At 44.5% G+C, this 25,743-nt stretch overlaps 1 protein-coding gene across 1 annotated transcript in view; it reads right to left on the bottom strand.

The window, feature by feature from the left end:
* DNAJC27 (DnaJ heat shock protein family (Hsp40) member C27) overlaps positions 1–23,204 on the bottom strand; it is a 28,893-nt gene extending 5,689 nt beyond the window's left edge. Inside the window, exons 1-6 of the mRNA XM_045844659.1 lie at positions 22,957–23,204; positions 16,122–16,204; positions 12,524–12,593; positions 4,722–4,886; positions 3,931–4,053; positions 1,806–1,966 (exon numbers count right to left, since the gene is read on the bottom strand). Of these exons, the coding sequence (XP_045700615.1) occupies positions 1,806–1,966; positions 3,931–4,053; positions 4,722–4,886; positions 12,524–12,593; positions 16,122–16,204; positions 22,957–23,043 (689 nt within the window). The 5' untranslated portion in view covers positions 23,044–23,204. The remainder of the gene's footprint in view (positions 1–1,805; positions 1,967–3,930; positions 4,054–4,721; positions 4,887–12,523; positions 12,594–16,121; positions 16,205–22,956) is intronic.
* Positions 23,205–25,743: the final 2,539 nt, after the last annotated feature.

Here is a 25,743-nt window from a genome sequence, read left to right as displayed (position 1 = left end):
TCTACTGAAGATGAGGATTTTCCTCAAGTTCAAGAATAGTAAACAGCACTGAACAAACATTAAAACTCTCTGTAACATAAAAAAATGTTTTTAGGTTTTTCCTAGAAGTATTCAATGCCAAACAAAATTAGTCTGATGGACCCGAAGGACAAAGGTAAGAACGGTACATGCCACCCTGGCTGGTGTGGCTCAGCGGGTTGGGTGTCGTCCCACAAACCAAACGGTCACGGTTCAATTCCGGGCCGGGGCACACGCCTGGGTTGTGTATTTGGTCCCTGGTCAGGGCGCGTGCACAAGGCAACTGATTGATGTTTCTCTCACATGCTGTTTCCCTCCTTCTCTTTCTCCCTCCCTTCCCTCTCTCAAGAATCAATAAAAGAAAAAAAATTTTTAAAGAACCTACATGTTATATTAGTTAAAGGTGTGGAACTTGTGGAGGTCCTGTAAATTCTGATAGATTCCAATTAACCACAGTGAATAAATTAGAAACCAGGGTTTCTTTTGCCTTAACACATATTGTCCTAACTTAATTCATAAGTAAAGTAATAGTTTTCTTAGTTTCAGAGCCCATGTTCCTTGAGGATCCAATGGGAGAATTTGGAGTGAGACCATGGAAAGTCGAAAGGGACACTTCAAAGGCACCGATGAACGCTGTGCCGGGTGCGTGAGGCCACCTGAGCTCCTCCCGGGGTTAAAGCGCCCTCAGTGACGCCTGGCAAGTCGAGGGCGGCCAGCAACCATCCTCCACCCCGCCTCCCCTCTTTCCTCCGGGACCCAGTGGTGTGCCATGAGATGAAAATGGAGAAGAGACATTTCACGTGGTCGATGCGGACAAAGCAAGTTCCAGAAGTACCTTTCCGTGTGTGGGGATCGAGGTGAAAAAGTAGAAAAGGGGAGCCATGGAGAGGGAAGCTGTGGCGCAAAATAAAAAGATCTGAGAATCCGTCGGCTATGATACGCCTGGCAACAGCAGTGTTATGTAGCAAAACTGTGTGGACACAGGAAGTTCTTACTCGGGAAGATCCCGGGAGCTCTCACTGCAATGGAAAACTTTTTTTTTTCTGTATGAGATGATGGGTATTGACTAAACTTGTAACTGTTTCACAATATCCATAAGTCAAATCATTAGGCTGTATCCCTTCAAGTATACATACAACGCTGTATGGGAATTATATTTCAGTAACTTGGAAAAAAGTTATATAACCATACTGAACAACAGTTTATTCTTGCACAAGCCACAAAGAATAGTGGTTTATTTATTCCCCCTCCCCAAATAATTCTTTTGGCTAAAATAAAATAAACGCACACAGATGAGGAAGTAGCAGGGTTTTTGAGAAACACACACACAGTGTTCAGGGTCCAGAACCAATTAACCCCTGAGGCCACTGAGTGTATTTGGTCATTAAGTCCCAGTTTTTCCAGCTATCAAATCAAACGTTCGGACATGCTGATTGCTAACATTCTTTCCTTCTCTAAAATCCTGTAACTTAAGAATTCTCTTTTGTAAGGTATTTTCTTAAGGCTGCATTAGCTTCAAGGATGTTATTCAACAAAAGCTGAGCCTGCTGTTTCAGAAAGCACTGATGCATTCTCGTTACACAGCTCCCCCATCAGGCAACTGCTATCGATGGAATCACTGGTACTCTGCTAATTCCATGCAAGAGCATTATCAAGTAATCTAATACACTTCCCTGCGTCTTCATATTTCTGGACAATTATGAGAAGACATATTTTACCTATAATTTTGACAGTTGAGCCTTTCTCTACAACAGAACCCAGCACTGATATCACAGAGCACTGCTTACCTCGAGGCCCCAGGCTTGACCCCCAGCATGTCCCAACTGTCTTTACTGTTTCGGATTCTGCGAATGGTGTCGGCTTGTTCTTTGGTGAAACTAGCGCTGCTGTTCGTGACGGGGCGTTTCCCGCCGTTCTCACATAGATCCACGATGGACGCGTAGAAGGCCTGCGGGAGAGAAACCACGCCCCGCAGGGGAGCTGACTTGGCGGAAACGGGAATTGTTTTCACGCATCGTCCTAAAAGACCGTAACATATTCCAGTAACTCCTAGAATTCATAATAAAGCAAGTATTTAAGAGGTAAAAAAATATGATCAAACAAGTAAAGGAAAATATATTCTGAATGAGTGCATAGGGAATCCCAGCAGAGACCTGGGAACTACACAGAAGAACCAAAGGCAAATTCTGGAACTGAAAAGCACTGAATTAAAAAATTCTCTCGGTGGATTTCACAGCAGGCTGAAACCAGAGCAACAGAGACTGCAACCTGAAAAACTGAGAAAAAATGGAATAAAAATAAACATAACCTCACGGATTGCAGGACAAAATCAAGGGATATATATACATATATATAAAGAAATAAAGGTAGAAAAAAATCTTCCCAAATTTCAGGGAAAAACACCTACACACGAATCTGAGAAACTCAACAAGCTCCCCGTTTGGCTAAATGCAGAGAGAACCACCCGCAGGCACGGAGTGCGGCTGCAGAAAACCAAAGACAGAGGGAGACCCGAGCACGCGGCTGGGGCGCGGCTGGGGCGGGGCTGGGGGCGGGGCGAAGAAGTAAGAGTTAAGAGCCGCACTGGCGTCTCCTGAGCCACAACAGAGGCCAACAGAGAATGGACTGCCACCTTTACAGCGCTGATGCCGTCGCTAACAATTATGCATAACTTTCCAACACACTGCTACCACTCTCAGGTGCCCTCGTGTCCGGAACAAGGATGATACCTGACATGCATTTATAGTGAGTGTTAAAAGTGATGAAATGTGTGAGCTGCTCCAGAAGAGTACTTCATACTCTTCAAAGGGTTAAGTGTCATGATTACTGCACATAGAGAGGCACCAACCCACATAGGCCTAGGGACTCAAAAGAACAGAAATGCGGCAAACCAACATCAGCCTTATTTGGTCTTGAAATTGAAGCCTCGGAGGCCCAGTTCAGCCTGTCAGTCGAGGATGAGCCCTGTCTCCTGATAGGAGGGTGACGGCTGGTGAGAGGAGTCGGCATGGAGGATTAGGTAAAGCCTCACTCCACGGTTAAGAATAACTCTTGGTAGTATAGCTACCTTATTTGAAATGCTAAAAATTCCCAAAATATCAGATATATTCGTAAGAAAAATACATTATTCGTGCCACCACTCACTTCCAAATGGGTTTATAATTAAGAGTTAACTTGACTTTGTAAGTTAGTGTTTAAACAGCTTCCTCCCCTTAAAATTATTCAAGACTCGTAAATTTTAAGAAGTGACCATCTACTCCAGTCGCAGCGTGAACACACGCTTCTACAGCCGACTTCATTGCTGAGACCTGGCTTTCACACGTCTGGCTGGGCTCTGCGGTGGCGGGCTCCTGTCCCCTGGCTGCACCCCCGCGGGCTACAACGCCGGACCGTCTGAGCTTTGGCGCAGCGGTCCTGCCAAAGCAAAGCTTCCGTGTGGTTTGCACACAAACGCAACCAATGGTAGTTTGGGAGACATTCTTTGTCCCACTTGAGTAAGTGTATAATAGCTGTCGTCAAACTTGATCATCCTCAGAGTCGCCTAGAGAGCTTTTGCAAAATATAGATTCCTGGCTCCATTACAGCACTGAACTTCCAGTAGGTCTGGAAGCCAGCAATCTGTATTTTGAAGAATTTCCCCACGTAATTCTGGTAATCAGCCAGGTCTGGTCTGGAATAGACAGCAGACAGGTCTCTCTCTCTCTCTCTCCCCCCCTCTCTCTCTCTCACACACACACACACACACACACACACACTCATGTTCATATTCTTTCTCTTTCTGTTTCTCTCAGCAGCTGCAGAAAAGAAAGCTTATTCTGATGAGAAGTTCCTTTTCCGCTTCTCATAAGTTAAGCTTTGCACACGCACGGGAAGCCTGGACACAGGTTCTAAGACAACTCATTGCTGGGTTACCTGGAACATCTCATTAATTCCTTCTCCAGTTTGTGCCGAAGTTTCAAAGTACAGGAACCCCCTGCTCTCGGCCCAGAGACGCCCCTCGCTTTCGTCCACACAGCGGTGCTTGGCACAATCGATCTGAAACCGGAAACGGAGGGCAGGGAAGACTCCAACCCTTTCCCACCGGGGAAGGCCCAGGGAGGTCCCTGGCGACCCTCACCGCGAGAACACTGGTCCTACGTGAACCCCAGCACTAGTGCATACCAAACACACCCGGACCAGACGGGACAGAAAATTACTAATGTTGCATGTGGACTGATTTGCTGTGGCAAAATGGATGCCTGTGCCCACACTTACCACCTTCTCCCTTGAGAAAACTGCTAATCACACTCAAGGGGCTTGGTCTGCTTTTCACACCCTCCCACAGTCCACTTTTCACCACAGGACCCGCCTCCCTCCTCCACTCAGATTACAGTGCGCTCTGAGCATCCATCTCTCCCGCTCAGCCACCAATATCATCTCCCAGCTATGGCCCCGGGCACGTTGAAAGTGGGCAAGCGTACGTCAGCTTCAAGGCTCTCGCACCACGAGAGCAGCGCGTGCCATTTCAGAAAGTATGCACATACACTAACTCTAATATTCTGGGCTTTTTAAAAAAATTGTTCTTGTTTTAGGGATACGTTTTGAAAAGTTGTCGATGCCTTTATTACCAAATAAGGACTTTTTTTTCCTTTTTTATCTGTTCCCCCAAACTCGGAGCTGCACTCGGGGCACAATACATCTAGCAAGGCGGGCAAGACGGTTACCTTGTTGGCACACACGACGAACACAATGTTGTCCGTGCTCCCGTGGGGCCCCAGGTCTTGCTTCATCTCCGCCAGCCACGCATCCAGGGCGTCGAAGGAGTCCTTCTGCCCGACGTCGTACACCAGCACTGCGCCCTGCGTGTCCTTGTAAAACTCGTTGCGGACCTTCGCGTAAAAGAACAGACGCGCAGAATCTGAAACGGCCAGCTGGCGGGGGTGGTTTGTGATTTTATGAAGATGTATCTCAGTCATGACCTTAGCGAGGTACGTTCTTTTGCGTATTCATAGTATTTGCTGTTGTATCTCAGTATCTGGTCTTTCGGGGACTTTTTTAGAAAATCACAGTGACATCATAAAAAAAAAAAAGGACGTGTAATGGAAATAACAGCTTCCTGCTCCACCCTTCCTCACCTCCGATTCCACTCTCTGGAGGCGATGGATATTTAAGTGTTGTCAGTAGACCTTAAAAGAATACAAATTACACAAAGTTCTTCTCAGGAGCAATTACAAAGAACTTAAGGCAAAAATGACACAGATATCAGCAACAGGTGCGTCCACTTATGTGTCACACTCAAAGCTGGCTTCCCAGCCTGCTAGGAAGCTTCCCTCCGACTCCTGGACCCGGACACCGGCTTCTGAACTTCGAACTCCGACCTCAGTAGTACAGAGCATGACAGCCCAGGCTCGGGAGCCAGGCAGGTCTGGGTTCACACTTACTTACTAGTTGTGTGATCTCGGGCAAGCCACTTAACCTCTCTGAGCCTCAGTTTCCTCATCTGTAAGATGGGGATAATAACACCTACTCCATGGGCTAATGGTGAAGATTAAATGAGATAATGAAGGCAAAGCACCTCATGGTGCCCAGAAAACAACATACGTTAGCACCTTCTCCCTTCCTTCCCTGCATTCATTCCCCGACTGTCCTCCTTTGACGTTTTCATCGGAAATGGCAATTAGCCTCTGGGGCACATCTACAGTTCTGGGCAGAGGCGGCACGAAGCGCGGGCACACTAAGGGGGCCGAGACAAGGGCAGGTGGAGTGGGTGAGCGGCAGCACTGACAGATTTGGGGCTGTGGCAACAGAGCCCATGCATTATATAGTCTTTCAGGATATCCCAGTGTGTTCAGATTCACACCGGATACAGAGTGAGAAAATAAAGACATCTTACACACACCAGGCATGAAGCGCCTCTAGTTTTCTGAGCGTAGACAACTGGACCAAGAATGTAAGTGTCTGTTAATCTGCAGAAACAGAGGGAGCTACCCCCACCCCCCAGTTAAACCCAACAACGTCACTGAGAGCTTGAAGTGACGGAGACCAGGGCCCTTCTCCCCCAGTCCTCCTGGTCCTTCGCCCTCCTGCACTGGCACAGACGAGGCTCCCCGTCCCGAAACTCCTGCTGCCTGGGCCCCCGGGCGGCGCCTCCCCCAGGGTCTTCACGGGCCTCTGCCGCCCACGCCACTTCTCGCCACGGCTCTCACTCCGGACTGCCTCCACAGCGCCCCAGGTCCCGCCCGGGCCCCCCTCGTGTCTCTCTTCCTTCTCCCCACCTCGGCAACACCAACCGCTCTCACAGCTTCAACTGCGCGAACCTTCAAGGTGAGCCTCTTCATCTCTGCTTCCAGACCTGCACGTCCAGGTAGCTCTGGACGCTTCCAGCTGAATGTCCGGCGGGAACCTCAAATTCGGCCCGGACAGCAGGAAACCCTCCCACTCAGTCCTCCCTGGACTTGTTCTTCTCTTGAGCTTCCAGCGAGGAAAGCAGCAGACCCGTCCCTCAGTCACGTGGGCTGGCAGCCTGGGGTTGACCTTCGCTGCTCCCCTCTCCCTTCGCTCGGCAGATTCAGACAACCCCGCAGAAGCCAGCTCTGCCGCGTTTCTCATGCCTGTCACTTCCTTTCCATTTCCATTGCCAATGTCATCACCGCAAGTTTTCTAAGTAATCTCCCCAGCGACATTATACACTGTGCATATGTATCTTTTTAAAACCCTGGCTCAAAAATTCTTTTTTACATTGTATTTTACTGAATATGCTATTACAGTTGTCCTGATTTTTCCCCATTTGCCCCCCTCCACCCGGGACCCCCTATTCCCTCAGGCAATCCCCCCATCATTGTCCATGCCCGTGGGTCATGCATATAAGTTCTGTGATTACTCCATTTCCTGTACTGTGCTTCACACCCCCATGGCTATTCTGTAACTACCTTTCTGTACTTCTTAATTGCCTCACCTCTCCACCCATTCCCCCATACCCCCTCCCACCTAGCAACCATCAGAATGCTCTCCATATCCGTGATTCTATCTCTACCTCTTTGCTTTTTAGATTCAATTGTTGATAGATATGTATTTATTGACATTTTATTGTTCATAGTTTTGATCTTCTTTTTCTTAAATATGTCTTTTTATTACATTTCATATAATAATGGTTTGGTGACAATGAACTCCTTTAGTTTTTTCTTGTCTGGGAAGCTCTTTAACTGTCTTTTGATTCTAAATGATAGCTTTGCTGGGTAGAGCAATCTTGGCTGTAGGTCCCTGCTTTTCATGACTTTGAATATTTCTTGCCAATCCCTTCTAGCCTGCAGAGTTTCTTTTGAGAACTCAGCAGACAGTCATGGGTTCTCCCCTATAGGTAACTAAGTGCTTTTTTTTCTTGCTGCTTTTAAGATTCTCTCTTTATCTTTAACCTTTGACATTTTAATTATGATGTGTCTTGGAGTGGGCCTCTTTGCATCCATCATAACTGGACTCTCTGTGCTTCCTGGTCTATTTCCTTCACTAAATTAGGGAACTTTTCTTCCATTATTTTTTAAATAGATTTCCAATTTCTTGTTCTTCCTCTTTTCCTTCTGGTACCCCTATGATAAGAATGTTGGACCTCTTGAAGTTGTACCAGAGGCTGCTTATAGTATCCTCATTTTTTTTTTTGGATTCGTTTTTCTTCTTGTTGTTCTGATTGTTTTTTTGCTGCCTTATGTTCCAAATCATAGATTTGATTCTCAGCTTCATTCACTCTGTTGTTTTTTCCCTGTAAATTGTTCTTTATTTCAATCAGTGAATCCTTCATTTCTGACTGGATCTTTTTTATGCTGTTGAGGTTCTCACTAAGTTCCTTGAGCATCCTTATAACCAGTGTTTTGAACTCTGTATCTAAGATTGCTTATCTCCATTTCTTTTAGCTCTTTTTCTGAAATTTTGATGTGTTCTTTCATTTGGGCCATGTTTCTTTGGCTCTCATTTCAGCAGCGTCCCTGTGTTTGTTTATATGTATTAGGCAGAGCTGCTTTGATTCCATGTCTTGGTAGTGGGGCCTAATATAGTAGGTGACCTATAGGGTCCAGTGGCACAACCTCCCCTACCACCTAAACTGGATACTTGAGGTGTGCCCTTCATGTGAGCTGAGTACACCCTCCACTTGTAGTTGAGCCTTGGCTGCTGTTGGCAAGTCAATGGGAGGGATTTACTCAGGCCAGTCAGCTTCAAGACTGGCTGTGACCGTTGACCACCAACCCCCGCCCTCCGTGGAAGATCAGCTGTGCAGGGGCAGGGTGGAGGTGCTATGACCTGGTCTGTGGCTGTCCACTGGGTGCACTGGCCCTGGCATTTCCTAGGTAGTACAGGCCAAGGTCAGCGCCCCACCTGTGTTTTGTCTGGAGCCATTCTGCCTAAGTTATAAAGCAATGAGATGGCTGATACTTATGCTGGGCTTAGAGATTCCCAGGTGAAGTCAAGCTGTGAATCTAGGCTGGCTGCTGTTAGTACCTGGCTGGAGCTCACTAAGGCCAGCTGTTGCTTGTTTGAGAGGTATGTAGGAAGTTGTGAGGTAAGAGCCAAGACCAGCCATTCATATGAAAAAGCAGCTTGGGTGGGACAGAGTGTCCATCCAGGGTGGGGCAAAGAGGGTTAGCCACGTTGATGGAGTCTCAGATATGGCACCAGCTTGTTGGCTCTGTGGAGAAAGAGTTCAGAAAACCGACAGTGGCCTTTGCTTGCCTTCATGCCAGACACTTCAGTTTCTCCTTGTATGCCACTGGTGCTTTTCTAGGATGCTATCTTGCTGCTGGAGCTCAGAGGGAGTGAGTCTGACTAGGGGAGCCCACGTATGGGTTCTTTAAGAGGAACTGCTTGGGACTCCAGAAGTTTCTTCCACCGACTCAATCCCCACTGGTTTTTGTAGCCAGAAGTAGTGGGGACTTATCTTCCTGTCACTTGAACCCTGGGCTGGGGGGGCCTATTGTGGGGCTGGGACTCCTCACTCTTGAGGTAACCCTCCTGAATTTTAATCCACCACACGTGAGTGAGGGACCAGCCTGTTCTGCATCTGTGCCCCTCCTGCCAGTCTGGATGGATGTGGTTTCTTTAATTCCGTAGTTGTCAGAAATCCATTCAATGCGATTTCTGACGGTTCTGAGTGATGGCTGTTCCATATTTTACTTGTAATTTTGTTGTGGTTGTGGGAGGAAGCGAGCCGTGTCTGCCTACACCGCCATCTTGACCGGAAGACCCAAAAATTCTTCTGTGTTCCCTACTGCCTGCTCCTCAAAGCTTAAACTCTCTACATCGACGTTGTAAGTGTCTGATGAGTCCTCCACCAACTTCCTAGTCTTACCCTCTTCTTACCTCCTGTACTTGCACCTGGGTAATTTCTCACCCCCAAAGCTGCCCTGTGCCTTCCTAACTCCGTCTGGACGTGGACGCTGGTTCATCTTCAATCTCTTAAGGTCCAGTTTTAATACCGTATCTTTCACATCGTTTTTCTGCCCTGCTTCTCACCATCCAACTCCTTACCCTGTCGAGCAGAACGTCATCTCTGAATCCCCTGGAACACCACAGCACTTTGTGCTCCCAGTAGTGCCCGCGTCACTTTGCGTCTCGTTTCCCAGCTGCAGCGCACCCGCTGTCTCCCCAGCAGACTGTGAGCTACGCGGGGGCAGCGTCTCGATGCATCCGTCTTGGCATCTTTGCGTCACCCACGGAGCCAGGAGGCGTAACTACCTGAGACCTATTTGTCTAGTCAAATGGCTGAATGTGCTGCGGAGAACAACATAGAGGCCAAAGGGGAAAAGAACTTCAAAATGTGGATCGTGCTGTCCTGAGGGAGATTTGTGTATAAAAAGAGACTTAACCTTAAGTAAGTGATTTTATTGCCTCCGCCTTAGTTTCCTCACCTGTAAGACAAAAAGGTCAAAGAAGATGCCTCGTGGTCACCCACCACTCTATTACTCTTGTCTCCCTGCACAGCTTTCTCATCTCAGTCTCAGCAGACCGGCTACACCCAAAGTCTAATTAAATAGGATGCTACGGAAATTGGGGTTATTTAATTCTTAAAGCAAAGGTGGCAAACTTTCCAGCTGGTAGGTTAGAAAGAGCTATTTAACATCACTCAGGCTTCAGAAAGTCTCTGTGGACCCGCCAACTCGCACCGCGAAACCCTGATGGAAGCAAGATGGGCCCCGCCACTGCGCCGACAGTCCTCCCTTTGACACTTGCCCCTGAGGTTGTCGTCTCACATGCTAAGCAGGCTGTCCTTCTGCAGCAGGCCCTTTGGGCAAAGCTGTCAAGAGAACTGGTGACAGGGCAGGCTTCAGCGGAGGGCGGGCAACAAGGACTGGAGGAAGCCGGGGGTCACAGCCATGGCTGGGAGCGCTCCCCGAGGGGGGTGGGCTGAGCAAAGGCATCCCTGGGCAGCCTGGTGCTTAGAAAGAGGCAATGGCTTTGGTCTTGTCCAAAAAGAGGGTTTGAGCTACAGACAGCAAGTATTTGACAAAAAAGGAGAGATCAAGGCTGTTTTGCAGAAAAGCCTCTTCAGAAGGGATGATTTCAAGGAGCTTCTATTAAGCAGGATAAAGGAATATAAAGGGAAGAAAAATCACAGTGCTACACCTGAACTGTCGAAAGGACACCACCAGTAGACTGTGATAAGTTATATGCAGTAAAAAAGCTATACAGCAAGATTTCCTAAAAACACTACAGACAAATCAAAATGGAATTCAAAAAGGGTTCATATAACCCCCTGGGAGGCAAAAAAAAAGTGAAAACAGAAATGAAAAACAGAAAACAAAAAATAAAATGATAGAATTAAGCCCTAACATGTAACAATTACCTTAAATGTAGGTGGCGTCGATACACCAATAGATTCAAGAACACGATGCAACCATGTGCTGTCTACACGGAAGCCACTTCAAGCACAATGATACACAGGGGCCGATAGTAAAAGGACAGAAAAAGATGCATCATGTAAACATTAACCAAAGTAAAGCAGAAATGTCTATATTAGTGTTAGATAAAGCAGACAGTAGAACAAGGAAAACTGCCAGAGGCAGAGGGGGACATTATACAAAAGTGAAATCATATAACAAAGACAACGCAATCCTAAATGTGTACGTTCCAAACAACAGGGTTGCAAAACGTGTGAAGCAAAAACTGATAGAAATGGAAGGAGAAACAGACAAATCCACAATTACAGTTGGAAACGCAGGCACCCCTCTCCCAGCAATTGATAGAAAACAAATAAAGAGAAAATCAGCAAGGATAAGAAAGAACTCGACACCACCACTGAACAACAGAATCTAATAAACGTTTACAGAACACTCCATCCAAAACAGCAGAATACTCTCAAGGGGAACACACACGGAGACAGACCATACCCTGCACCGTGGGGAGGACAGAAAGCCCTTAACAAACTTAAAAGAATCAAAATGATACACTGTGTTCTCTGACCACAATGGAATCAAAGTAGAAATCAGTAACAGAAAGATAACAGAAAAGTCTCTAAACACTTGGGAACTTAAACACTTCTAAGTAATCCATAGGTCAAACAGAAAGTCTGAAGGAAAATATTCATATTTTTAAATCTTCACTTCAGGACATGTTTTTATTGATTTAGAGAGAGAGAGAGGAAAGGAAAAGAAAGAGAGAGGAAGGGAGAAAGGGAGAGAGAGCACCATCGATGTGAGAACCACCAGTGAGAACTACCGGTTAGCTGCCCCGACACGTGCCCTGACCAGGGGTCAAACCCAGATATGTGCCCCAACTGGGAATCGAACCCACAGCCCTCTGGGGTACAGGACAACACTCCAATCAACTGAGCCACCTGGCCAGGGCATGAAGGGAAATAAAAGAAAACACTGAATGAATGAAATGAAATATGAATGAAAATTAAAATACAACATATCAGAATTCTCCTCCTAGCTAAGCAGTGCTCGGGGGAGAATTTATAGCACTAAATACATTCATTAGAAAAGAAGAAAGTCTCAAATTAATAATCTAAGCTCCCACCTGAGGAACACAGAACAAGAACAAAATAAACCCGAAGCAAGCAGAAGGAAGGAAATAATAAAGATAAGAACCGAAGTGAAAGGCCACATTACAAAAGAGCGAAAAGCTTCCTTAGGGAAAACAAAAACCCCCGAGGAAGATAAAACAGAGGAGAATGGTCATGAGATTGATTCTGAGACGACGTGGGGCTGAGAAATGGGTGAAGGTACCCCGAGCGGGGCTCTCCCTGGGGGAGAGCTCACTGGGCTGAGGGGTGGCCCGGCAAGGTCCCTCTGGCACCCTGCTGCAGCAGGAGCCACGTCACTCAACTCTGAAGTCCAGGCACGAACAGAACTCTCCTCCCGCAGCTCGGCTACGGCACTGAGCACAGGGCAGCTGTCCTCTGCAGGCTCACGTGTCTGACGCCAGCGACGTTTACCTGGTTTTGTGCAGGATTTGACATGGGTTCTCTCAGAAAGCTCAGGGTCTCGCCCTGCACCACTGACAAAACTGGACACGAGTTTTCTCAGAAAGGCTTTCTTACCTCGTAGAAGAACGGGTGTCCAGCCATATCGAAGATGTTCACCTTGACTTCTCGGTCTCGGACCTGGACCCTGAAATGTTCAGATGGAAAAAAGTCCCAAAGCAGGTCATGGTTTCTGCATTCACATTAATATTACCGGTCACTTACACGTTTCACAAGTGTAGGTGTACAAAATTTAGAAGAGATTCTCAGTGCCCCTTCCCGATTCCAGGTAACCCTCACAACAGGAGCCAGCAGCGCCTTTGTTCTAACAGCCCGACCTGGACCCACGTGGAGAAAGCGCACTCACTGTCCTGCAGCTCACCTCAAGGCACTTCAGCGCGCACCCCTCACTCCCAAACGGTGGCTCTCACTACGGTGCTAAGAAACATTGACTGGGGACAAGTAGGGGCGAGATGAAGGGGAACAAAATGTTTTATCTCCCTTCGTGAGGCACCTTAATGACTACCGGCTATACCTGGTTCCCATGCAGAGCGGTAACAAAGATCATATTGTTCACATCTGTTTAATTTTCTGGAGCAAGAGTCTCGAGCAATTTTCTTGATCTTCACTTGAGCAATAAAAATAGTCAAGTTGTTTTCAGAAATTTGAAAATAGAGAAAAGAACAAGAAGGGAAATAACCACCATTCATATTAGAATTAACTACTGCTAACATCTCAGCACGTTTGCTTCTAGGCCTTTTTAAAAAAAACCAGCCCTGGAGAATGAGTGAATAAAACACTACAAATAACTCAAACACTGAAGGCAACTACAGAGGTGAAAGGTTAAAAGTGAGCCCGAATCGTATCACCCAGAAAAAAACCCTTCATTGATATCGATGGAAATCACTGCAGGTTCTTTCTGTGCATAGGTAAGACTAATAAACAAATGTTTTAATCAATATGGGACCCTACTATTTTAAAATAAAAAGCATAACATTTACTTTTTGCTGACCTTAACAAAAAGACACTGAAGTGAACTGGGAGGGTGTACTGAGCTTTAAACGTCAATGTGTGTGTCCTCACTACAGAAACAGTATTTCCTAACGGATTTCTCTAAGGCTAAAGAATAGAGGTTATTCACAATAAATGAACAAACTAGACTTTACAAAGAAATAACAGATTTCAGTTTCAGACAGCATCGCTACGCCTCCCTCCTGCGGCACTGAAGGCCATCATCGGCACCTGCCCACACTGTCCCTACGCTGTCTTCCGGTTTACGTCCTCTTCTTCTTCTTCTCTGTCCAAACGTACAACATCTGCTTTCTGTTCCGAGACCCCGATGCCCACAGTTGTTTTGCATTACTTGCATATTTACATCAAGCTAACCACCACTGGTCCTCTGACCATGGTTTCTTCACTGCTGGATTCTCTACCGTATTTTCATCAAGTGTAAGATGCGTGTTTGTGAAATCAGAATCCAGCTTTATAAGAGAGAGCGTGAGGACAGCAAGACAAAACAAAACAACAGCGGGATACGAGAGCATCTGGAGGAGGTCTGGGGTAACAATTCGTGCCAGGGAATTTTACCCTAAAGAGATCGCATGTGAGAAACGATGGAACCGAAGCATACGTGACTCAGGAAGTAACAAGCGTGGGTTCGCACGCTCACACTCAGAAGAGTCTATTTAACTTAGAGGCCAGAGAAAATTACCTTGAGGAGCGAGGTAATTCATTACCTCACGGCAGTGCTCTCCTAAGTCGTGGCCTGAGGACCCCCAGCATCACGATTATGGGGAAGGGGGTTGTCAAAGGTGCCCCACCTCAGACCCAGTGAATCAGAATCTTAGTGGGTAGGTCTCAGGAATCTGCATTTTAACAGCCTCTGCGAGCAACTCTCAAGCGCACTTAAACGTGGGCTTGGCAGTGTTGAAAACAGGACCAAAGGGAAGGGCATCTGGTGCTTTCATGGACCGACAGGGCACCCCCACCCCTTTCTCCTCCCAGCTGTGGTTCAAGCGGGCTCTGCTACGTCCCTGGCGATCCCACAGCCAGCTGAGCCGGGGAAAAGCACCTGTCCTCGCCGGACAACCGAAACCCTCCCTGGGATTTTTACACTTGGAATACTAGCTTCGGTCCCTCTCTGGGAGTAAAACTTACAGTGTGAGCCTGGGAGCCGCTGGCAGCTGCGCGGAGCCAGAACGCGGAGGCCAAGAGGCCCAGGGAAAGGGTCTGGCCCTGCTCTGTCCTGGTTCGGCCTCCTGAGGCCCAGCTGCATCTGTGTAACTGGAGTGTGTGAATGGATTCATGTTTTGTTTTGTTTTTGCTTGAGTTCGTTTGGGTTGGGTTTCTGTTAATTATATCCCCCTGACTCACGATGGGATGATCACCTTCTCCAAAAAAACTTCAGACAGCAACGGAATAATCCGCTGAATGAACTGCAGTTTTGTGGCATAATGTGGTGATTCTCATTTCTCAGATGAATAAACTAGCTACTTACATGATTCAAAACGATACTGCCTTAATTAAATAGGGGATCCTACCCCATCGCTGACGGCGTCCTGAGCCCTGAAATGTAGGTACGCCCCACACCACGTTATCTACCTTTTCGAATGTTGCTGTAATATCCTAACCTTGCCAACCTCCTACTCAGACAGATCCATCTTTCCTAACAATAAGTATTTACTGAGAATCTACTATGTACAAGCACTGGGCCAGATACCTGAAGATAATTTATACAACTGCCCCTTTGTGGAGCTCATAATCTAGCAGGAGATATTAAATATATACAAATAATAATAATAACAACATAAGGCAATTTCTGATAAGTACCATACATAGCAAGAGAAGTTAAATATTTCTGTTATTTGCAACCAAAATGAGTCGTGCATGATAAAGGCGGTATTCAGAAGGCCTTACAGGACCGGGAGCATCTGACACCTCGAGGACACAGACAGGCGACAGGCGGGGAGATGAGGGGAAAGGCCATAAGGACAGAATGAGGAATGGCACTGAGGCAGGACAGCAGGATGGCAGTCCACGCGGATGGAGAACACAGTGTGAAGGGAACAGAACAGGAGGGATGGTGAGTGCCCGAGATCCCACCTTCAGGGAAGGTGCTGTCCACCTCAGTTCTACTCTTGGGCGGTACTGTTTCCTGTAATGCAAGACTGTCTCCCCAAGCTCAACCCCTCCTGATTCACCTCCAAATAAATCCCCAGTTATACCCAATTCACTCTTCCTGGATCATTTTTTGTCAAGCCCAACTGGCTATAAAGGTCGAAAATCAATCAAGTTCTCTGATAGAACACTTCCCACAAAATACGTAGACTTTTTAAAAAGAGAGTATTTCGAAATGCTCTAAAAACATGCCTGCTAATAGGACCTCCTTCTATAGAAACAAATTCCCTGAAATGTGTCGTCTGCTGGCCAGGCTCAGTGTCAACACTGCCAACGCGGGAGATCCTGACCCTAACCCGAGACCCGGTGAGCAGAATGTGCTCAGTGACAAACTGATGGGGACCGAGAGCGGTGAACCACGTGATCTCTACTTATCTGTAAAGGTCTGATTCCTACTCTTTCCCAGTTTATCTTCAGAATCTCTATTTCAAGACAGGTCATGTTAGAAGGGTTCTGAATTTCTACGTACTTTACAAGCCCAAAGAAAGGATATACTCACTTTGTGACTCCATAGTCAATTCCAATTGTTGCAAGGTATTTAGACACAAATCTTTTCTCACAGTATCGCTTTATAATACAGCTCTAAAAAGGTGAAAATACATGCTTTTAGTAAGGATTCTCTGAGAACACATACAAAATAAACACATTTCTTCATTATAGCTTCCTCACTCATCACTATGAGAAAGCATTTTTCAAAGCCATAAGTATAAAATAACTGAAACAAAGCTAAAAGTGAAGATTTTCAGGAAAAATTATGTAAATTCTCTCCTTAATGTCAACTAGGGGTCTGCTTTTAGTTTAGTTCCCAGCCCCTGTGTTCTCCCCTTTGAAGACCCCTCCTACTGTCCTTTAGACAAAATCACCAAAATATCGAAGTCTAGCCTTGACCTCCTTCCCAAGACCCGATCCCACCTCCAAATCTCTGCTGGACCCTCAAATTCAACAAGTCCGAAAATAAACTAATGTTATATACAATACCTAAAACAGCTCATCCTGCTAACATCCCGATTCTGTTAATAATACTGCCATTTTCCCAATCACAGAGGATCGAAATATTAAAGTCATGTTTGATTGTGAGCCTCTAAAATCTTCTTTTCAATGTTCCTTCCACCTTTCTCTCCGTTCCGATCACCATCGACACCACTTTGGTTTAGGGCATCATTTACTCCTGGCCAACTGTAGGGGCTTCTTTATTGGTCTCTTTCTGCCTCCTCCCTCCCCCCCGCCCCCGCCCCACCAACTCCAGCCATGACTGCGCACCACTAGCATCATGTCAACTCGGAAATCTTCAGTGACTTCCCACTGCCAGGAGCTCAGAGTCCTTGTTATTCAAGGTCTTCCATAATCTGGCCCTAATCTGTCTTCTCTGCCTGAACTCTTCTACATAAAATCTCCATTTCTGCAAAGTTCCCCGGGCCTGACTTTCGGAATAAGCTTTCTCTTGTCTTTCCAAATCCTACTTATCCTCTAAGGCCCAGTTCAGACTCTGCACACTCAGGTGATGGGAGACCTTGCCTGCATCTGAACTCCTCTAGCACTTTACACATACGCTATTACACACCCGCACACTACGTGTGTGCCGTCAGTCACACATGGCCTTGTACTGTTAATTACCTTTTCCCACGTGTGTATCTGCCTGATCTCTTCAGCTAGACAGTACACCATGTGAGGGCAACACCAGTATTTTTCTTCTTTATGTCCTTTGCAGAATTATCTCAGTGCCAATGAAAAACCAATTTAAAATGGCATATATTAATAATAATCCTTTGCACTCCTGAAACTTCTAATTTCCTTGAAGTGCTGGTAATGGAGTTTATTGTGCTTCAATCCTTTCCTGATGAACCTCAGTCTGAATTAAATAGGACAGTTACTATAAAAAGGACTTAGTAAGCTCATTGTGAACTGAAGGAAAAGCTTGTTTGACGTGACTACTGCTATGAGACTATACTTTAAAGTCACATTATAGCTTGAAGGTACTTCACAAAGGTTTTCTCACAACATACTAAAAAATGGACGGAATGAGTCTTTCTGGAGAAAGACTCTATTCATGAGATTAAGGGGCCTGGAAGTCCTTTAACTCTAGTACACTATTTACACACTAGTCCAAAGTGTGTAAAGAATACACATTTAAATAATAGTGTTAACAGCTGCTCCCTGTAACACAAGGTGCCGGGGTTCCTGGTCCTCAGGCTCTTAGGAGCCAAGTTAAATGACATAAAATAGGATTTTTTTTTGCTTTCACTATTTTTCTTAAGTAAATTTTAAGGCACTTTTCTTTTTTAATGCAATCCCAATTAAAACCTTAACAGGTTTGAGTCTTTAAAAAAAAAGAAAGAATTATCCTAAAATTTATATGAAGCAACAACTGAGAAGAACTAATCCAAGTATGAAAAACAAAGAGGAATCTGCCTTGACAGATATTAAAACATAGACTGTATTAAGACAGTATTGTATTGGCATAGGAGCAGACAAATAAGTCGGCAGAGCAAAACAGACAGCCCAGAAACAGATCCCACCACGTAAGGAAATGTAAAAAGTGACGAAGGGCACATTTAAAATCAATGGGGAAGAATGATGCATTTGGTAAAATGCTACTGGCACAACTGATCGTCCATCTGGAAAAAAATTAAGTCGGGCCGTTAACTTCCCTATTATACAAAGATAAATACAGATGAATTTACGATTCAAGTATCTGGAAATAAAACAATACAAATCTCAGATGCAAATGTGCAGCATGCGTGTAGCCTGAGCAAAAAACCTTTTCAGTCAAGAAAGGAAGCCCAGAAACCACAAAAGAAAAGACAGACATAATAGAGTACATACAAATAATAAATAATAAAAACTTTTGCCTGGCAAAATATCTATAAGAATATTAAAAGATAAATAGCATGCTTGGGCAAATATTTGGAACTACTGGGACTGGCAAAAAGTTCATGTCACCAAACGAGAAAAACTGAGCACAGGGAGTAAACACTGGGCCATACACAGACGGGCAAACCCCAGTCTCCGGTAAGCATATGAAAAGATGCTCCACTTCCCCTGTAGGCAGTGAAACGCAAATTTAAGTAACAATAAAAGTACTTCTCACTAATGAAAAGAATGACAACATCTGTTCAGGCAGGGCTGGGGGTGGGGTGCCTGCATACGAGTGGTAGAAAGACACTGTTTTGAAGAGCAATTGGCATAACTACTAAAAAAAATTATGTTTACACTGTATTGTGGTCTGTTAAGTGTGGCCAATAGCATTATGTCCATAAAAAATAATACATCTTTTAATTAAAAAATACTCTATTGCTAAAAAATGCTAAATATCACCTGAGCCTTCAGCGAGTCATCAGCTTTTTGCAGGTGGCCTGGCCTCCAATGTGTAAAAAACAACACCATCTGTGAAGCCCAATAAATCTAGGTATGCCTATATGTATATACACAGAGACACACATTGGTATTTACTGCAAAACTGTGGTAGGGAAAAAGGTGGAAGTGAAGTGAATTCTCATCAATAGAGGGACTACTTGCATATCATGGACTATTACGCAACCCTGAGGAAGAGCGAGTTATTTGTCAGATAACCTGGAGGTATTGCCATAGTCTACTGTTAAGAGAGAAAAGCAAACTCCAGAGAAGTATACAGTACAATACTGTAAGGAATACTACAATATGTAGGGAGAAGTATATACTACAATACAGTATGGTGGGGATACTTCTGGCCACAAGTAAGAGACACCCAATTCAACAGGAAGGTATCTATTTACTGCAAATGGAAATCTAGAATTAGGGCAAGCTTCAGAGTTGGTTGATACAAAGATTCAGCGGTGAGTATATCAGACACATTCAGATCCTAGAGGACCCTGAGAACTGGGCTGGGACTCTGGGAGCAGGTTGACTGCCATTGCTGAAAGTTGAACTGGACATAAACAAAATGCACAGAGAAACTCCAGGATTCTCCCATAGAGGGTAGTAAGCCCTTTGGAATCTCCTTTTTCTTACTGCATCTCTAGAACCTCCAAAAAGCAATGCTCAAAAACAGAGAAAAATAGCAAGTAACCTTTTCTTGTACCTATACTTCATGCAAATGGCCTCAGCATTTTACCATTTGGTAAGTTTGCTGTCAGCTGATAACAAATATTGTTTTATCATGGAGTGTTTATTAGAACTGACTACTTGATTATATCAAGTGTTTTTATAGTACATAGCATAAATATTTCCTCCAGTAATCAGTTGATATAATAAATTATGTCGATTGACATCTTGATATTGAACCATGTTTGCATTCCTATGACAAACCCTACTTTCTAATAGTGAATTACGTTTGCTATATTGCTGAATTCTCTTTGTTGATATTTAGAAATTATACATCTCTATGTATATGTGAAATTGGCATATACTTTTTCATTGATACTATATCAAGTTTTGCTGTTTAGGTTACCACGATTTCAAACAGTAAACTGAAGTCCTGTTCATATTTTTCTTTGCTTTGGAATGACTTAAGAAACTGCAATTATATGTTATTGAAAGCTTAAATAATGCTTATTCATGAAGCCACCTGGTCCTGATACCTTTTTAAATGATAAATCTCTCAATTTCTTTTGTAATTTCTCCTGGGGTAACTGGTCAATTGGACTTTTTGAGTCAATTTTGGTCATTTACATTTTGCGAGGAAATCCTCCACTTCCTCTACATCTGCAAATGCGCCCCCACAGAACCGCAGGCATTTTCTCTGATCACCCTTTTCATCTCTCCAGAACGTGACTGTCTCTTGTTTGGTAAAATTCTTGTAATTCTCTGTTTTCTCTATTTTTTCTTAAGCAGATTTTTAGGCCCTTTTCTTTTTCATTCATCTTTCCAGAGAATCCCCTCTCTCTTTTAGTTTATTATGTGTCCTTTTTCTAATGCAGTAAGTTCTTTTAGTGTTTTTTTTTAAATTGAGATATACCATACCATAAAATTCACACTTTTAAAGTATATACTCCTATAGTTTTTGGTACATTCACAAAGTTGTGCAACCACTTAATTCCTTTAGTTTTTATCTCTCTTCTTTAGAGATGAATAAAATAATGCAATTCCCTTTGCAGCTTTAATTTTGTCCTGAAGATTTTGGTATAGATTCTATCCTTTCAATTGCTTTCTAGTTATTTTGTCATTTGCCTTTTGATCCAAGGATTATTTACAAGAGCATTCCTTAATTTTTAACTTAAAATTGTTTACCTGTTTGTCTTTCTATATTTTCCAAATTCTTTAAAGTGAGTTTGTGCTACTATTATAACTAAAGAACAAAATTTTTAAGTTACATTTAAATCTTTTATTCACCTAAAATTTATTTTTGAGAAAGAAATGCAATAGGAATCTACTTTTAAACAGTAGGTACTCGTTCCAATAGTACTCATTAAATGGTCCCTGTGTTCCCATGATTTAATTACAGTTGTTGTAAACTGAATTTCCTTATATGTGTGGGTTTACTTCTGGACTCCACTGTATTCCACTGATGTCTCCATATTTCCTTTCCAGTATCAATAGGAAAATCTTGGTAATTTAAAAATGTGTTTTAATATCTGGTAGTATTGCTCTCCTCTCATTTCTTTCTTCACAATTTTCTTGGTTATTCTCAGTTTTCATTTTTCATAAGGACTTTAGTACCTTTTATTATGTTGTGAAGAAAAAACCCTGTTGGTAATGTAACTGGAATTGAATTACATTTGTGTATTATTTTCAAGAAATGACATCTCAACAATACTGAGTGACCCCAATTAAGGAGAAATATCTTCCCATTTGCCTAAGTAATTTACGTCCCTTGTAGAATCTGAAATTTTTCTTCATATAGGTTCTACCTATTTCTCCTCAATTTTAAACCTACGAACTTTATTTGGGTTTTCCCTGCAAATTAAAATACTCTTTTCAATGAGATATTCCGAACATTTATAATCTTGTATAGTAAAGCTGTTAATTTTTGTATATTTTTCCTTACTGAATTTTCTCATTGTTTCTAATAGTTTTTCAGTTAATTCTCTTTGGGCTTCTAGATAAACAATTATATCATTAGCCAACAATGAAAATATTGCCTTCTTCTTTCCACTACTTCATATTTTACTTTTCTCTTATCTAACTGGACTGGCTAATAAATCTAGAACAACGTTAAATGAATGTAGTGACATGGCATTTGGAGCTATTTCTAATGTTGCACCATTAAGCAAAGTAAAATTACAAAAGTGATGCATGCTCTCTTTGCCAGTATAGTACATAACCTTCTAGAAGCATTTTATTCTTTTCTTTGCAATGCCTGGCACACAGCTGATGTTCAGTAAATGTTGCCTTTCAGTGAACGCTGTTAGTACTTACATATATACACACAGGTACACAAATGGTAAAATGCTGCTAAACAGAAAGAAAAGACACTCATGAACACTGAATGAGCATTAACCATGTGCAAGGCACAAGGCACCCTCATTCACAGCTCTTTCAGCACAGAGATCCTATTCCCAGCTGACTTTGACAGCATGCACACAGTGGAAAGAGCTCTGCAGCGGGAGTGTGAAGACCGAGGTTCTAATCCTGTCACTGTCACTAATTTGATGACCTTGAGAGGTTCTTAACCAACAGCTTCCAAGTACCCAGGAGAGATAATGTCTTAGAAATCACTCAGGTACAGACCTCGGTCACCTCTCACTCCCCAACCCCCCTGATACCCCATGCAATGGGAGAGCTTACAGCGGATACCCAGTAGACTGTGAAAAGAAAAAGGCGGTGCAGCTAAGGCATCTGTGAGGGAACAGACGTGGTGACACTACCAAAAACAAAAACAAAACAAACACGCCCAACAAAATAACCCAGACTCCTTGACATCCATTGTACCTCTCTGTGAAACACCTCAGCATCAGTCATGCTATTTACGACTGAAATGCTGGATTCTGGGCTCCAGGTCTGCAGAGAAACATTTTACAAACCCCCAATCCCCACAGGAGAAGTTCCCTTTGGCTCCCAGGCAGTGCCTGGGGCAACTAAAGTTTTATTCTCTATCTCTAAGTCCTGGATGAGTCACCTAGAACGCAGAAACGGTATCTAAGCAGACGGTCTGACGTTAGGATCTAGGCCTCCGTGGGTTAAGGGCCACGGGAGACACCTTCTTAGGAAAAGTGACGTCAATAGGAGAGGTGACAACGCAGAGGTCAATAAGGTCAGGAGAGTTTTCCCTGAGGAGCCTCATCTCCCAGGGGGAGACCAGGGCCTTCTCAGGGGCGGGGAGGAGGCTGGGCCCCAGGCTGTTGAGTGACCGCCCTCCCAGCCAATCGGCAGGTCGCTCTGCCGCAGTGAGGTCCCGCCCCTACAAGCAAGGTACTCACTTTTCCCACTTCGGCGTTGCCCATGGAGATGACTTTGATGCGCAGGGACTTGCCAGGCTCCTTCCGCTTCGGCGTGTTGGCCTCCATTGCCCTCGCTCTCTCGGGGCCACACGCCTCGCTTCTCCTTGTTCAACACGCTGGCCTGTCCCTCAAGCCTCCTCATCCAATGACGGAACCGCTGCTACCGTCACCGCCTGCACTCCGCGGCTCGCCATCCCTGCCGCTGCGCGGTGGCAGCAGCGTGGGCAGTTGGGAACGCTGAACTGGGGGGGGCGGGGAAGGGGGGGGGGGGAGAAAGAGTCTCGCGATGATAGAAGGGGGAGGTGTGACGTCATCGCCAGGCCCTGGAGTTGAGCTTGTGGTTACCTGAACTTGGGACGGGAGACCGAGCGAGGGTCCCTGGGCAGGTGGACGGCCTGCAGGGGCGGCTGGCCTGCGGGAGTTTTCTTTCGTGAAGTGTGCGGGGGCGCCAGGACATGGGCATTCGTTATGTTCCTTGCCAAGCGGTAGGAATTTGTTGGCTATTTAGGGTGGATCCTCCTGCTGGGATCCCCTGAATTAGGGATTCGTTAGCTCAAGGATCAACAAGCTAAAAATCTGAAGTAGACCATGGTCCGTTTGGGGTGTTTTCTAGATTCTTCCCTCCACACTGGTCCACTCACCCCTCACCTTCCAATATTGTGTTTCCCCTGCTCTCACTCCCCAAGAGGTAGAGTCAGGAGCCAGGGAAATGGGGAAGTTGGGACCCTGGTCCTAGTTCCGGGACCCTAGAAGAGGGGTTGGTCAAAAATAGCTGTCGGCCCCCAATCCAATGCCAATGTTGCAGGTGGGCGCAGGTAACCAGGTTCCTGGTGGTTGTGACAATTGAACCAAACACACAGTTTATAGCAGAGAGAGAGAGAGCAGATTTATTAAGCGATAGTACACCCCACAGAACATGGGAACAGGCCAACTCTGAGCAGAGGAGACTGACCTCTGGGGCTGAAGACATTCTGTTCTTATAAGTCTGGTGTTCCCTGGCTTGTTTGGTGGCATTTTATTGTGTGTGTAGAAGTAGTTATACTACTTTAAAGCTACTGCATGTGGTCTCCCATGATTTTCCTTAATTGGCAACTGGGGAAGGGGCAGGGCTGTCCCACAATGTGAATTTATTATAATGCTATTACAATGAAGCAGGGGTCATGCAGCATCTTCTGTGCAGGTGCATTCATGACTCACCATGATTCGGTGCTTTTCCAGAGAGCGGGAACAACTGGCCTTAGAACAGGGTCTCTGTCCTGTATCCATGTCCTTTATCATAGCCCTTGAGCAACTCCAGAGTTTCCCCCCTCCCTCCTATTTCCAGCCTCGCCAATAGGAGTCCTCAGTCTGGGCTACAAAGTAGTCGTTACTCAGGTGAACTGTTCAGAGACTGGGGAAACACAACCACCCAAGAAAACCAAAGGTGCACTCCTTCCAGACAGTGGAGAAGGGAAGGCCCTCTTTATAGGGAAAGTGGCTGCCCTGGTTCCTGATTGGTCCATTTTTATACAAATAAGTGATCCAAATGTTCAGTTTAATGGGTCCAAATAGCACTGCCCTGATGGGTCAGAATCATGCATTCTGATTGGTCAGTAAAGATGCAAATGAGTATATAGCTGTTCTGCACCGATTGAATGAGCAGATCTTAGCCCATTGGTCAAAATACAATTCCAATAACTCCTCTATAAGGTGCCATTTGGGCAGGGAAACAGTGCAGGAGGCTTGGCAGCTCCATCTGTGGCTTCCCTGATATGCTGACTGTGTGTGTGTGTGAGAGAGAGAGGCCACCGTAAATGGTGACTGCTAGACTCGAGATTATTAATTTGGACCCAGTTAACCCCAAGGAGTCCTTTTGGCAGGTACATCCCTTCTCAGGTTCAACAGGCCTTAGGCAAGATCTCAATCCCATTCCTATCATTAAAAAAAATAGGTTATCCATTTAGAGTCAAGACAGGTTCAAGCTCAGTCCTTACTTTTTTATCATGTAGTTCTAAACTGTAGGAGGAGGGCTCAGACTAGACTTTTCTTGCCCTCTCACAGTGTGTCAAGGTGTGTGTGCATGTGTGTGTGATTGTAGTTGTAAGTGCCTTCGTTTCCCTCCTCTCCCTGACAAACTTTGCCCGTCTTCTGTCCTCACGTCTCCTTCCGTTGACAATAAGGCAGTCAAATAATGATGAATTCTAACATAACCACTTTTATATTCTCTTATTCCAAGAGATAAGAAAAGCATCTGCTTAATAAAAATCAGTCTGAGAGGAACTGTAATTGTTTTGAATCAATATCTTCAGTAACAGAAGATAAATAGAACTTGACAAATGATTATTTAGTGCCCTGAGAAAGAATGGCTGCCAATTTCCCAGTAACTTACAAGGGAAAAGGTAGTGTTGCTTGTATCCCCACATAGCTTTAAACATCTTAAATGCATTGCAGGAAGACAGTAAGTAAAGGCTCACAATTTCACTATAGTTATTTTACGTTAGGTTTTCAAGTATTTCTATTTAAAATTTAATTTTAAAACATTATATGCCTTTAAAGAAAAAACGCCTATTTTGGATTGTTTTCATAATCAACAAGTCATATAACACTTCAATGAAGCTTCTAAAATTCTTTACAAATATGAAATATAAGTCATGGTTAGAGGTTTGACAGCTTTAAGCTTAAAAGAATCGGATTTAAACTGATTCTCCAGATGCTGATCTCTCCATATGATTTAATAAAATCGAGAAACATGTGTTTCTTTGAAGGTTCACCTTTGACCCTGTAATA

Source organism: Phyllostomus hastatus, unplaced genomic scaffold, assembly GCF_019186645.2.
Source record: "Phyllostomus hastatus isolate PE091 unplaced genomic scaffold, TTU_PhHast_1.1 phas_contig_402, whole genome shotgun sequence".
NCBI lineage: Eukaryota > Metazoa > Chordata > Mammalia > Chiroptera > Phyllostomidae > Phyllostomus > Phyllostomus hastatus.
This window is presented reverse-complemented; position numbering and strand designations above follow the sequence as displayed.